General features: G+C 38.3%; 1 protein-coding gene across 1 annotated transcript; it reads left to right on the top strand.

Annotated features, from left to right (window-relative positions):
- The first annotated feature begins 903 nt into the window (after positions 1 to 903).
- LOC131324240 (uncharacterized) lies at positions 904 to 14,712 on the top strand. The gene is made up of 18 exons (XM_058356127.1): positions 904 to 1,350; positions 5,169 to 5,408; positions 6,226 to 6,289; positions 6,383 to 6,512; positions 6,604 to 6,748; positions 7,263 to 7,499; positions 7,582 to 7,666; positions 8,489 to 8,591; positions 9,835 to 9,960; positions 10,037 to 10,150; positions 11,383 to 11,501; positions 11,613 to 11,697; positions 11,798 to 11,890; positions 12,078 to 12,167; positions 12,253 to 12,372; positions 12,477 to 12,568; positions 12,943 to 13,000; positions 14,422 to 14,712. The coding sequence occupies exons 1-18, from the start codon at positions 1,149 to 1,151 to the stop codon at positions 14,509 to 14,511; spliced, it is 2,193 nt and encodes a 730-aa protein (XP_058212110.1). The 5' UTR covers positions 904 to 1,148; the 3' UTR covers positions 14,512 to 14,712.
- The last annotated feature ends 801 nt before the right edge of the window (positions 14,713 to 15,513 follow it).

Genomic DNA, 15,513 nt, shown 5'->3' with positions numbered 1-15,513 from the left:
TACATAGTTGGAACTATCGCTTATGATTCACAAATTTGGCTGTAAAATATGACAATTTGATGTGCAAATGAAAATGTAGGAGTACAGTTCTATTTTTTATTTAGTTCATGCTAAACAAAGAGTGAACTACATCCTAATAATTATAATAGTGATGGACACAATGCAAATAATAATAATAATAGACACAATGCAAATAATCTATGTGGTGTCAAGATACCTTAATTACAAAAGTTCTACAAAAATAATAGTAGGGACTTATTCTTTCATTTTTTTTGATGAGTTTTGATAATTAGTATTAAATTGAATCCTTATAAATGAGGTTTTGTTTTTTTAAATAAGTATCTCAAAATAATATTCCAAAAAATAATTAGAAGCGATATTTTTATCATTCATGCGCTTATTAAGTTAATGTAAACACACGAATCATTGAGAGAACGAATGACACAAAAAATACATACATCTAATTACGTTGCAAGGACATAAGCTATTACAACAATACGAGCAAAAAAAACCTATATAAACACAAAAGCTGAACTTAAAAAATTACTATTGCTTCAACAATAATTTTCTCAAAATTCCTTTCTACGATGGAAGCAATCCAAAGGCACTTTCGTACTTCTTCTATTTAAAGTGAATCCTTAAGTTCTGGTTATCTTCAAATAGTTTCCCAAATAACCCTCTATCCACATGAAACTACCAAAAACCAAAAAAAAAAAGCAATTAGTAAATAGCATTAATACCTTGAAAATCATGTCATTCATAATTACCAGATCTCCAAGGGTACCTTTGTCAAAACGTTCGATCCTTATCGCCATTTCTTGACCCATCGTCATCACGAACCAAAACGTTGAGAAATCCCTCTCTCTCTCTCTCTCTCTCTCTCTCTCTCACACACAGACACACACACACACACACACATCCTGCGTTCTGAAGCATCCCCTTCGTCTTCTTCTTCTCTCTCTCTCTCTCTCCTCCCGACTTCTTCCTCACCAGGCATCGAACAATACCTCCGACCTCCGCGTCATCACCCTCTGAATCTCTTCATTTCGCAATGCCATTATCAACGGCGATCGATTGACTCTCTCCTCAAATTACACAGAGAGAAACTCGCGGAGAGAGAGAGAGGTCGCTTCGTGCGTGGTTTATAAATGGGGGCCGTGCCATCGACGCCGCGGTGGGGCAGCGGCGGTGCCGCCGCGTGGCCGCCGGACACGGCGGAGTACCTGATCGGGACGTTCGTCGGCGAGAAATCGTTCCCTCTCGGCTCCGACTACTGGCAGAAACTGCTCGAGCTTCCTCTTAGCCTGCACTGGCCGTCGCAGCGCGTTGATCACGCTTGCCAGGTCCTCGGTTAGTATTTTCTCTTAGTCTGTTGATGATTACGAAGCTTGTATGTGCGTTGAGCAGCTAGGGTTTTGGAGCTTAGACGTGCTTCGTCATTTGATGTCGATATATAAAACCAAACCGAACCGAACCTTGTAAGTCCCAATTACAGTTAATTGGGGTCGGCTACAGGGATTTTCAATTGCCCTCTGTCGAGGGCGATCTTTTCACGTAGATTTAGTGAGTCCATATCCTTCCGTGTTCACTTAGCTTTAGTGAGTCCAAATCCTTCCGTATCACGGCATCCAAAGTAAGTTTAGGTGTTCCTCTTCCCCTAGCCCTACTACCAACTACAATCATGTCACTATTCTTAACTACTGTGACTTCTGCGGTATCCATTTTTCGGTCATCTTGAGTTCTACGATTCTTGATAAATGATAGCACGAAGTTGTGCTCATGTATAGAATAGCTGGGGTTCTGGGAGCTTACATGTGCTCCCTCAGTTCTTTTTTATTATTACAAGCAGTAGAAGAGTACAAGTATTTGAATTACATCAAACGGGACACAAGTACATAATAATACTAAGCTCAGCTGAAAGCCCATTAAGGGAACAAATGACTAATAAATAACCCCCATTTAGGCTCTATTCTTCTGGGCTGTTTTGTCTAAAGCTTTTTTCTCGGTATTTTTCTACTTTTTGTCGAGCTTTTCGTCGTAATTTTTGGGATTAATTGTTCGTCTTGACGAGAGGAATCAGATAAGTATAAAAATGTAGACCGATGTTGAGAAAAGTTTATATAAGACGACACTTTAGACAAAAAAGACAGTTGTTTGGTATTTTTTTTGGTCTTTAGTGAACTTTTTTTTTCCGTTACTTTTGATCCTAATTTTTTACTTTTTAGGCTCCTCTCGCTGAGATGGATAATTAATCCAAAAAAAATAATGCGAATCTTACAAAATTCAGAAAAAGATGAACGAAACACACAAAAAGGAAAAAGACAAAAAAAGTTTAGGAAAATGGAGCCTTAGGGGTAGAAATAATCGATCTTTTTTGCTTTTGGCAAGGATTGACCCGGACCTCTTCTGTGGAAGTGTACATGTGCTCCCTCATTTGATTTCAATGTATTTAGTGGGGAATTCAAATGGTCATGTCAGTGTATAGGCTTGTTTTACGGAGTAAATGTTGTGGGTAGTGAAACTGTGCTTGAAAATGCTGGGACTCTCTATATTGCTGTATCACGGGGACACAAGATTAGGGAAAATGTTGTGTGTAATGAGATTGTGCGTGGAACGCTGGGATTCACTGGGTCAGGGACGGAGTTGGAAATTTTTATTTATTGAGGTGTAAAATAAGTGTTCCAAATTAGTTGAGTTAGATCTTCGTTCATCATGAATTTTTTCCTGTAACTTAGTGGGGCTCATACCACATTTAGTGTTAAAAACTCATTATATCTCGGGTAATTGCCACAAGTTGATAGGGTTTCTAACAAGTTGTGAAGCTACAGAGAGATGGTTCACAGCGTTGTTGCCTGCTTGGCGGTTGCTTCTGTCTTGCGACTTCTTTTATATGAATCCTTTAGTCTAATGGTCATAGAGAATTGGGCCCTATACGTTGCTTAAATAAAGATTCAAGCAGCGTAAAATGCTTCAGCATCCTCCATCTGCCCTGACGGGTGTTTCTTTCTGATATTGTCATTAAAAAGCCTGTTTTCCAAGCAGACAATAATTTCAACTGCCCCTGTAAGTTTGTGTGAGGAACCATATCACCGGTACTATCACCATTTCTGAAACTGTGAGGATCACGCTATTCCTCATTTGCTCAGTCTATTTAGAAACTCCAAGGACTGCACATATCTCATGCTGGCAGCCCGGCTTTGTTTTCCCAATGTAACTGCCCAAATAGTCCCTTCTGAATGCTGCCACCACAGAAAGATGGAACCAAACCAAACACCGCCCACAAAAGACTGGAGAAAAGAACAACATAACTCACATGAAGAGCATTTTTTTCCATTTACATCTCCTTAAGTTTCTCGTAAAATCCTTCTTTATGATTGCCGAGCTGTCAGTTTTCTACCTTCAGTCGAGGGTGGAAGCATGTGGTTAGTAACTTTGAAATGTCCATCTGGTTATTTGTCTTTTCTGCAGAGCAAGCTTTGCTTGGATGTTCTCTAGGAATTGGATGGTCTCTTTATTGTTTAACTTACTTTTCAAGGTGGAAACCTGCAAACTTCGACTGAACGGTTATGGTAATGGCAGCAATCTGATATAAAATATTATAAAACAGATTTATCTCAAAGAAACCCAAGGCTGAAATACCGACATGAAGGGAACTTGGTCAAGCCTCCTAGTTTCCTAAAGCATTCTAGCTGTGACGATGAATATTGCTGCAGAATCTGCACAATTTAAGATGCATTCAACACTCCATACTGACATGTAGGCGAGAAAAGGATAAGTAATGTATGTCTGTATCGTAATTGCATGGTGCCATCGTGTATCTTATCATGACAATTAATAAGAATCCACATTTGGGGTATAGTAGAAAAGAAGTGTAACAAGTCCTATATATGATATGCAAATTGGAAGTTTGGGATGTAGGATTCCCACGAGTTAGAAAGTCCAGAGTAGGAATTTGGAGGTACAACTCTACGTGATTTTTTATTATTATTAGTTCCCAAGTGAGTAAATTGTACTGTGTTCCTGTGCATCCTAGTGATGCTTGTCCCCCAAGCTTTCAGAAAGTGTCCGCTTCTAAAGAATTGAAATAAGGACTTGGTACGAGCGTCTGACACGTGTCCATTTGTCCCATATGCTGCCTTGTTAGGATTGTTTGTGCTGCTTAGCGTACGGGGTGTATGTTCATTGCAGTTGTAGTTGTGCTTCATTATTAGTTGATTGCCTTATTTTTCCCATATGTTTATTGCACTTGTATTTGTGCTTCATTAGTATTTGTACTTTTCATTATTAGTTCCCGTTCTTGTATTATGCCGGTGGTGTTGGTTGCAATTGTCAAAACTGGAAAACAGTTTTACATGTCTTCTAGCAGCAGCCTGAGACCTTTTATTTAGAATAGGCGTACTGAACCTTGGGTATTTGTTTCCATAGAAATACTTCTTAAACTGTGTGACCAGAATATTTAGGGTGGATTTGGATTGACAGGTGGAATAGTAACTTATTTTTCGTCTTTATTTGAAAAAAATTCGCATTTTTTAGTTTTGCGTCAAACTTTTGTGACTTATTAATTTGTCTCGGCGAGAGGAATTGGAAAAGTATAAAATTTTGATCGAAACTCATACTTTTTTAAAAAAAGACACAAATAAGTAAAAAAAAGTTGTCTTTTTGACTTATTTTGTCTTTATTCAAAAAATTATGAGTTTCGATCAAAATTTTTTACTTTTCTGATTCTTCTCGTCGAGACGAATCAATAAGTCACAAAAGTTTGACGCAAAACAAACAAATGCAAAAAAAATTCAAATAAAGACAAAAAAATAAGTTGGGTAACTTTTCAATCCAAACTAGGCCTTAGGCCTGTTACAACATGGGAACCCTCGGAAAAAAGTAAACTCAAAATTGTATCCCAAATTAAACGAGTAGCATATGTATCACATGCAGGATGCCACTAAAATTCCTGCCAAGGTTTCCTATACATAAAGTGAAGTGAAATAAAGCTTTTTGGATGCATTTTTAATGTTTTTATAATCAATAGACTAGGCCTAAGAGGAAATGGGGAATGTATGTTGTGTTCTGATTCTCTGGGAAACAATTAGTTATTCAACTCTATGTGCTTTATAATCTAACGTTTTGTGTTTTATTTTCCCCTTGTTTTCTCCATTCTGAATCCTGTGCAGCACAGAATAACTGTTACACAAGGCACCTATCAAAGATTTTGATTAACTTAGCGTGGTGTTTGCAAGAGTGTGTTTCTACTTCTGGTGTGCCACCATCTTCTTATACGAAGGCTATTAATGCAACATACATCTCATCCGTATTTCTGAAGTACTTGATTGAAAATGCCAAAACTGACACTTTTGAGGAGTTGTGCTTGTCCCTAGACCAGAGTGAAGCAGTGCCGAGTAATTTCTCACAAGGTGATTCTCTCGTACCATATAATGGACTGTTTGCATTTTTTTTTGAGTTGGTATTTTTGTGTCTGTTTGTGTATGGGTTTTGGTGTATGTGGTTGTGTTCATTGCTTTCAGAAAGGTTTGAGCAAGTATATCTGTATGGCTTGTTTGCTTGCCTTTGTTAAAGGTTTTTGGAACAATCGATCGTTTAGGTTCATAGTTTCAAGTGGTTAATACTTAAATATATCATGTGTGAAAGAACAGAATTGACTGATCTTCTACAGCCATTTTGATCATAGCTTATGACAAAAAGGGGGAAAAAAATAGTTGATGAGGGGTTTAAGCTTATAGGTGAAGCAAGGATGATTTACTTTGTCCCCATCCTGTCATTTGTCAATTTATTTTGGTGATTTGAAGTTGCTACTGTGATCTGCTTCCAGGAAATTTTTAGTGAAATCTTAAAAGTTTGTGTTGAGCTCTGTGATCAGAGATGGGTCTAATGCTTTTGATTTTGTTTGAAGTTTATGGAAGCAAATGAATTAAAATAAAGTACTCAGAGTACATTTTACGCATTTTTCTTCCACAAGTTCTGATCCCAATGTTAATAGAGGCTTTAGGAAGGTTCAAGTCGGGCTGGAATTATCAACTCTACTTTCTTGATGATTTATTTTCTAAATTCCTGTTATGTCAACCACTTTTGGGTCCTATTGGCTCTCGACATTTGAACTGTCTTTTTGGAGATCTATTATGTTTTTTTGGAGTTTCTGTCGCCATTGTGTTACGAATTGGTTTTATGGTTTTCATTTCCCTCCCTCCAATAAACTTGGATTTTGCACCACAGATGAAAACATTGGAAGTCTTGTTATGCGAAGTGCGCTTAGCTTCATTGGCAAAGTAGACGTAAGGTATGGATATATTGTCAACCATGTTTATTTGTGCTAATTTAAATTTATCATACTCCTAATTTTGGTTCATTTTCTTATAATGTTTTTGGCAAGCCCCAAAACCTATCTCTTACATCACGAACTGCTTAACTTCATGCTTGTGGCCATGTCGACTCAGCTTCTTTCTGGGCCATCTCCTGAGCCAAAGGATTTTCACCCATTTATTGATGCAGCAATGGTTCAGGTGGCAATAACAACTTTGACTTTTTAGATGCTCAAAAGTCTTCATTCTCTTACGAGTATTGTTGGTTGCCAAATTTCTATTACATTTGCAGGAAACTTCTTTGGTTGGTTTGGTTGTTCGGAAACTTCTGTTTAATTACATCTCCCGGCCTCGCTTCACATCAAATGCTGCCTCTTATGACGTGTTTTCTGAAGGAAATCAACCAGGTGTTCTTCAGAGAGTTAGTTCTGCAGCTGGTATGTGTGTTGTTTGATGTTCATTCTTAAGTTTGCATGGATTTGGTGACAAGATCCATTGATTCGTTAATTTTTGTGTGATGACTTAAATAGTTTACGTTGTGAAATACTCAGGGTGGTTCCCATCGTCACATGTTTTTGTCACTTTAATGGAACTACGGGGCATACCAGAACGAAATAAAGAAAGATTTGTTGTACTCAGTTTTTATATTTCCAACATACAACTATCAGCTCATCGTTTGCGGCTAAAATTCTTGTGCATCTCATACTTCAAATTTCCTTTCACCATTTTTCCTTTTCAACCCTGCAATTTTTACATTGACTTGTTTGTTGTGTTTTATTCCATTAATCTGCACCACGACTGTGGCATCAATGTAGGCAACAATCTTTTCTACATTTCATTGGTTATTTGGTTTCTCTTTTGACTTGTCCTTTCCTTCCAATGTGACTCTTGTCCTTTTGTTTATTTTCTTATTTTACTGACGTGTCCTCCAATTTTATGGTTTTCCTGCAGCAAGTTTTGTGCTATTGCCATTTAGTTTCTTTGTCAGTTCGAGTGGTGAAGCTACTAGAAATCCATTGGTATACAGCAGTCTGCATGTGTTACTTATTCTCATTCATTACCGTAAATGTGTTTTGGAGACTGTTAAAGATAGAAGTGATGACAGTGCCAGTTCACTTCCCAAAGAAAATTCATATTTTTCTGAAAACCCCTACTACAAGGCCTTGGAAAATGCCAAGGATGTCGACTGTAAGATTCTTTAAATTGTCATCTTTTGATTGTTATGCGGCTCTTTCTTGTGGCGTTAAGTAAATCAGTCCCCTGCTTGCAGTTGATCGCATCGATATTGAGGGGAATGCACACAGTGGCCCTCTTGTGAGATTACCTTTTGCTTCCCTCTTTGATACTCTTGGCATGTGAGTGTCTATGTTATCCTTATTTGACTATGTTAAAGAAAGATAAAATAATCTGAAGTTATGTTTTACTTGATTACTTTTTCCACCTGTTGTCGGCATCAGTTGACTAGATTTGCAGAATTTTTTCTTTGTCGTTAGAAAATACCTTGTTGACAGTTTTAACAACAGATTTCACCTTGTTTCGGCCTGTTGATGGTTAAGTAACATGATACTGTCTTTTCCTGTGGCTGGTGCCCATAGTGTTACTTATGGTTCAAGGATTTTGTTGATATTGATGATAATACGTATGAGCCCATCTTAGCTTATATCTTATGGTAAATGTTGGGGCCAGGGAACCCCTCAGCAAATTCATGCTCTCCCTCTATCATTGCCATAGGATCTCTGGGGTCGTATGCTTTTGGTGGCTAGACTTGAGAGTCCGTTTGGTTACTGTTGCACTCTCCTCTAGGGACTTGCACCTTGGCCCATTTTCAATGGAGATCCCGCATGTAAACAAGTCCGGACCAATGCAATATTGAGTGATGTGCTCCTTTCGAGAATTTCTTGTTTGTTTCCTAAACAAAGCAACACTTATTTTTTGAGTATCTTTGAGGGTGAATTTCACAATTTATTGTCTTCATGGGCAAGACTGCACGTTATGTTGGGTGGGACTTTCGTATTCCTGCCAAAATTATAAGCCTAACATGTTTGAGAAATACTGAAACACATGCTCGCTCTCTCTCTCTCTCTCTCTCTCTCATGATCTTGCCATATTTGTTGTCAATATGGTTTTATCTGTTTATTTCTTGATTTTGGGTAAACAAATAAGTTCTGTTTACTCAGGTACTTGGCTGATGAGACTGCTGTCTTGTTGCTTTACTCATTGGTGCATGGGAACTCAGATTTTCTAGAGTATGTTTTGGTGCGAACAGATTTGGACACGCTGGTATGGGGTGACAGCTCTCATTTTTATTGTCTAACTTTCTAGTTACCATTGCTGTGTGTAACCTTGGCTAAGTATAAAAGAAATTTGAGATGAGGAAAAATGGTAACAATGGTAATTACTTGTTGAATAAGTGGTGTACAATATTTTGTTTTGGTATGGGATTGTTGCTGAATTTGTGAATGATCTTTATTAATTGATTGTACTCATGGCACAGCTAGGATCTTCTATTGATGGTGAGGGGGCAAACCTCATGTAAGAGACTTAGACCAATCACACAACAGATGCTAAGAAGAATAAAAGGCGGAGAAAACTGAACATGTATAGATAAAGAAGACAACCAACTAATTGTACATGAATTTCATCTTTTCATACTCAATGATTGGGGCATAATAGGGCTTAGGAAAGTGAGATAAAACTAGCAAGGAAACCAAGGCAAAAACTAAATTGACCACACAAAAGCTTGTAGCACTGCATGTTTAATTTGAAGAGAAAATCATACCTGGTATGGTCCACAACAGTTCCAATCCAAATGCTGCCTCATGCCAGCCAAGATTTTGAATCTACCTCATGTTGCACACACAGCTGGATGGATAATAGAAAATAGAGCTGAATCATGCCTTACATCAATTAGCTTTCAAGCAAAATCGAGAAAAACAAACTGATCTTTTCTATGATGACAAAAACCAATTGAAGAACAAATATCCCCAAATATGAAGGAAGAGAAAGATGGCCAAACCAGAACTTTTATTATTGGGAGGCAAGAGGAAGTTTCCATTTGGTACATCGTTGCAGTTATTTGACCTTAAACTAGTGGCTCTCTCATCGTGATTGTTATTATCATTTTTGGGTAACACAGAAGTTTGCCAGATGCTGGTTCTTTAAGAATTGGTATCTTGTTTTGTCTTGAAATTGAGTAAAGTTTAAATACAATGAAGCTTTTTCCTCGAAATTACCCACCTGTTGAGTCCTAGCAAGTTACCGAGATTTTGCTTCATTTGTCCATAGCTTGTTTTTAAATAAATTAGTTTGAGAACCAGGTTAGTTCGACTGTAGAGTACATAACTATATGCTCAGCATGATGTTTTTGTTTCTTGTCTTGTGAGCTGGCATCATATTCACTACAATCCATGATGTCACTGCCACACAGCTTTAGATCATCTTTACCTTCTTCTTTTTTTACTTATATAAAAAAAATCACTGCCACAGCCTAATTTGATTTACATTTCTGCAATTATACCACCAGTTGATGCCCTTGCTGGAAACACTGTATAATGCTCCAAAGAGGTCATCCAATCAAATCTACATGGTGCTGATTATCCTCCTAATACTAAGTCAAGACTCCTCTTTCAATGCCAGCATTCACAAGCTGGTCAGTACTGCGTATCTGGGCTATCATAATTCCCTTAAAGAGGATTGTCATATTGACATCTTATTTTTTTGAACAGATATTGCCTAGTGTTCCATGGTACCAAGAACGCCTCCTCCATCAAACGTCTCTTGGTTCCTTGATGGTCATAATTCTGATAAGAACCGTCAAGTACAACCTATCCAAGCTCCGAGTATGGCTTCATGCTCGATATGTGCTGATTATTTACATTGATTACTTTGTTATGCTTTTTCTTGGAATTCATCTGATAGATTCCCCTTTTAGTTGAGATTGAGTTCAGACCCATGGGAAGCCGTCATAACATTGTCTTATACGTACTTGTTTTTAGTATTTTCCAATGCTAAAAATATAACTTCTTGGGGATTGTTCAGGTCCTAAAATTCAAATTTATGATTCAGAGTTGTTGCTTAGTAAAAATGTTTATGCTTTCCAAATTTTTTATGACTTTTCAGGTAATTTTCCATTTAGAGCATTGAATTGATACACAGAAGTTGTGTGCTGCTGTATAGAGAGAGTTTATCAATTATGCATGGTCTAATCGTTGTTCACATGTAAAACATTCTTTATATGCTAAAAGAGAAAAATAAGTTATTTTTATTGCTATGTAGTATCTTTTCACCTTTGCCAGGGAAAAATTCTGAGAGTTTGAGATTTTTATTTAAATTGTACTAGTTGATTCACTTCTCTAAAAAATTGAAACAGAATAAAAGGACACTACTAATTCTTTTGAAATTACAGAGACAATAGAATGTCAAGTACTCTTCTAATCTGTCACCATTTTCATCTTTGTGCTATTCTAGTACAATAAGGTTGGCGAATCTTCATACAGTAGTGAACAATTTATTAAGCATAACCCTCATGTCATAAGAACATCCGATTGAATTTTCATTGGCTGTCTCATAAGTATATAGAAAATGCAGAAGGAACAAAGATAAAAACTTCCTCATCATCACTAAGAGCAGAGAACTAAGGGATGTCAGGGTTCTCCGTGGAAGTTGCCCTGTGTAATTGCTCATATATTGGCTTATAAGTTTGGCTATCTGTCACTTGCCACACATGTTTACCTAGTTTATTCCAACTACACAGGCAGACTGCTCTTGCAGAGTGCAATATCTCCAGTTCTCCACCTTCCCCACACTGAGAAAACATTCTAATGGATGCGAGAAAGAAATTAAATCCCTAGGATTGTTGGAGATTCTGTTCTTAGCATCTTTAGGACAAGTCAGTTTAATATGGATGTTTCTATCTATATATGGTCAGCTGCCCACTATAACGTATTGGAAATTAATTGGTTAATTTTTTACTCTGAATCTTTGGTTACATTGGTGGCTGTGCTGAGATGTTGGGAAAGATGTTTTAAGTTTGCATTACTACTATAGTATTTGACATAGTCAATGGGTGCAGGATGTTTATCTCCACACAAACTGTCTCGCAACTTTGGCCAACATGGCACCGCATGTTCACCGTTTGAATGCATATGCATCGCAGAGACTTGTTAGCCTTTTTGATATGCTGTCCCGCAAGTATGTCTCTTACAGTCTCCATAACAGGGTGTCTTTTGTTTCTTAGGTTTAATACTTGAATAACTTTGATCGAGGCCGTACTTTTATGGGATTGTATAATTTTGTACTTAGGTACTCCAAATTAGCGGAGCTGAAAAGCAATAAGATACAAATAGGTAACAGTGAATCAAGAGGAGACAACCTTCCAGAAGATATGGTAGTTACAATAGTTCACCTTTGTCAGCATAACTTTATAACTTTGATATATCATTCTCACCTCACATTTCCAACTCTTTAAATGGATATATTTCTTGCAGTCAACAGAATTGCATATCTATACTGATTTCCTGAGAATCGTTCTGGAAATATTGAATGCTATTCTGACTTATGCTCTGCCACGTAATCCTGAGGTATCATCATCTTGTATTCTGTATTGTTTCTTTGTCCATCCTTCTGACAAGTCTTTTTCGTGTACTGATTTGGATTAAGATGAATGCTTAGCTATCTTATGCCACCACTGATTCAACATGGGTACAATTTTTTGCCTTTACATATTTTTGGTATGTTATCTTTCCATTTATATATTTATTGGGACAGGTTGTATATGCGATTATGCACAGACAGGAGGTCTTTCAGCCTTACAAGAATCATCCGCGCTTTAACGAGCTGCTTGAGAACATTTTTAACGTATGTGTTTAATTTCTCTTATGAAATGATGTTATGTTTTCTCTGTTATTTTATTTTCTTCCTGCATAACCTTTGACTTCTATAGGTCTTAGATTTTTTCAATAGCCGCATGGATGCCCAAAGAACGGATGGCGAATGGTCAGTGGAGAAAGTCCTCCAAGTGATAATCATCAATTGTCGATCTTGGCGGGGTGAAGGCATGAAGGTACAAAGTAAATGGTGGTTCTAGTATATTTATCCAACTCAAGCATCTTTTTTAATGTTAATGTTCTGGGTTTCCCTTTTTTCTTTTTGGTATACATTTGACAGATGTTCACTCAGTTGCACTTTACATACGAACAAGAAAGCCATCCCGAGGAGTTCTTCATTCCTTATGTGTGGCAGCTTGCTTTATCTCGCAGGTGTGTTTACTGCATTCATCCACTTTTGTGGTTGTATGTGCTTCTTTGGCTCTCCCTAGGTTACAAAGTCGGAATAAAATGCAACAAAGTGCTTTTTGCATTTAAAATGTATTTGTACAAGCTTGTTCCTCCCTTTAAGACATTGTTTTCCTGTTAAGAGATAAAACCTTTTGTTTGCTGTGCCCTGTGGTTTGTTTCCAGCATTATGCATGTGGCATGCTTATAGATTTTGGTTGGTTATTGAACATCTAGAACAGACTGTCGGCATCTTGAATCTTGTTATTTTCAAACCCATCCATTTGCATTTGCACACCGTTGGGGTAAGTAACTCAGCCTCACTGATCTCTGTACCTTGTCACCTGCCCTTTCTGCAGCGTAATCAGTTTTGATCCCAGTAGCATAAACCTGTTCCCTGTTGATCTGCCTGCAGAAGTAAGTATATTGTTTCCTCAAATTTTCTAAAAATTTCAATTTGGAATCGAATTTTTTTGTTCCCTTCTTTTGCTTCATTAATTCTTATGGTGCTGACTGAATTGTTTCTCACGCCTTAATATTCGTATGTGCTTAATCGTCGAGTTATAATTGAAGTGAGAATAATGTTGTCTGGCACTTATGAGAGAGTGGTCTCTAAGAAGTTATTTTCTTTCGGCATGATTCAGCATTATGGTACTTGTTGCTTTTAGCTGGTCGCTTTTCTTACTTTTTTGTTCAGCTGTGTTGGAATCTAAAAGTCTCTGCCGCACCGCACATTCTTAGTTACAGTTTGGCTTCTTGTCATCCCTTGGATAAATTATGGGCCAATATAGACTAGCTTAATTGGGGCTCATGGATCATCCAAACCTAGAATTAGCCTTTTGATGCGCTCAAGACATTGGTTATGCACCCATGTACAAGATTGCTAGCTAGAACTGGGTAAACCCGGCCTACTCTAAGAAAAGATGGCATGGCACTCCTTGGCTTGGTAAATTGGGCTCCTCCGAGGCCATCTTTGTCACCATGCTTCATCTATCTCCTAGAGAGCTGCCATTTACATTGTCCTCGGAGCTCCAAAAGCTTGTAGCGGTTGACCAAAGACAACTCCAATTGCATCCTAGGCTGGGCCACAGGAGAGAGTACCTTGCCTGTGATCTCGCCTGTGAGTCTGTGACCAAAGGAGGCATGTGGGTTGGAAACCTCTTTCCCTCAGAAAAGGCCAGCTTCACCTTGCCTGGTCTCTGAGAGGGGGCGAAACCAACATCTGGCACCTCAGAGGATGTATCATACTACCACTAAACATCTTGGGAAGATATATCATAGCTGCAACTTGATAAGTAATAGGATAAAAGATCCCACTAATAATAGAAACGAACCTTCGTGAGTTCTATGATACAAACCAAAGGTCTAATCCTAGGACTCATTGAGGAGGCCATGTGAACCTCTATTTTGTCACACCAATTGGGCAACCACCTGTACCCAGGTGAGTTGGCTTTCCCTTCATCCGAAGCTTCTATCAAGGATGAGTTGGCACTTAAAGATATAGCATTACATTATTCGCTGGTCATCGCCTAGTACTCCGGTGATTCTCTCTCTCTCTCTCTCTCTCTCTCTCTCTCTCTCTCTCTCTCTCCGGATGCCCCAAGTTCTTGCCGCCTCTACCTCTGTGGTCCTGAGTCATTGTAGTGCCTGCTATATTCCTGGAAGACCACCTCACAGCTGCCTGTGCTAGGACAGTCTCTCTCTCTGTTGCTGTATGGAATTATGTTAAATTTTGCATAATTTCCCTCCTTGGGTGATTCTATCATCTGTGTATTTTCGTTGGATACCGTCTGATTACCATGTAAAATGACGTGATTTGTCTGATTTTCTGCAAACAGGATAATTATCTGGGAGAAGAAGCCGACAAGGATCAAAACGGCGAGCTGAATGGGCATCCTGTTCGCATTGACCTATCAGAACTGCAATAGTGTGAATCCCACCTGAAATCGATCAGGTTTCTCAGTGAATATGTATATATATAAATGATATATACGATGTATTCTTCTCATTCTTTCATGTTCATACGCCTAAGAGACTGCAGATGACCCCTTTTTTTGTGTATAGTTGAACTTGAATGTATCACGACCGGTCACAAATAAGAGAGGTTACCTCAAAATCCAGTTTTCCTACCTTGGTTGTGCAAAAAAATCTCACCTTGGTTGTTGGGGAACTTCAAATAGTCAGATTCCACACAGGACAATGGACAAATTTATATGTCTAGTTGTTTTATGTCACATTGTTGTTGAACCCTTCTTTTTGACATGCGGTAGAACTGTTCAACAGTTTACCTTACGGGATGATGACTCTCACAAATGAGTTATACTTTGCAGATTCTTCACCATTCAGTATGTACAACACCTACATATAGTTGCATTGCTATGTCCGATTGAATAATACTTGGTTTTTCGGCAAAGCCTCTCCTCAAAGTTCCCTGTACCGTCTTCACATTTTGCTGCTAGCGCTAGGGATGGAAGAACGGATGGTTTTGAATCAAGTTAAGCGGTAAAGTGAAACCCATTGTCCTTTACATCTAGAATGACAATGGGGTTGAGGGGTAAAGTGAAACCCATTGTCCTTGACATCTAGAATGACAATGGGCGGGTCAGGATCGCATTTCACTTCCATCCTCTTCCAACTCTGAAAGTCTTTTATACCTCAAAATTGGCTCAAATTGGGTTGTAGACGCAGTGGAGTCGGCGAGAGTGACATCCCTGTTTAGAACTACCTGATAGGAAGGAACTTGATAATGCTGAACCGGAAGCCATTGGGAGCCACATATTAATCGCCTCCTTTGTGAATTATAACCTGAGGAGAGGAAGCACACATGGAAAGGGACTGGGACATAGCATCATAGCATTCTCATCAGAAAGGTACGAATTGCCCATGTTTTGATTCGAAAGCCCTAGCCAGGGATGAATCACCGATCTCAT

The sequence above is a fragment of the Rhododendron vialii genome, chromosome 4a (assembly GCF_030253575.1).
Source record: "Rhododendron vialii isolate Sample 1 chromosome 4a, ASM3025357v1".
In the NCBI taxonomy this organism is placed as follows: Eukaryota; Viridiplantae; Streptophyta; class Magnoliopsida; order Ericales; family Ericaceae; genus Rhododendron; species Rhododendron vialii.
This window is presented reverse-complemented; position numbering and strand designations above follow the sequence as displayed.

Bases quoted from the DNA above. Each gene is read 5' to 3' on its own strand.
- LOC131324240 (XM_058356127.1), top strand. From the start codon at position 1,149: ATGGGGGCCGTGCCATCGACGCCGCGGTGGGGCAGCGGCGGTGCCGCC. The intron at 6,749-7,262 runs GTATGTGTGTTG...GTTTTCCTGCAG, and splicing joins GAGAGTTAGTTCTGCAGCTG to CAAGTTTTGTGCTATTGCCA. The intron at 11,502-11,612 runs GTATGTCTCTTA...TTTTGTACTTAG, and splicing joins TTTGATATGCTGTCCCGCAA to GTACTCCAAATTAGCGGAGC.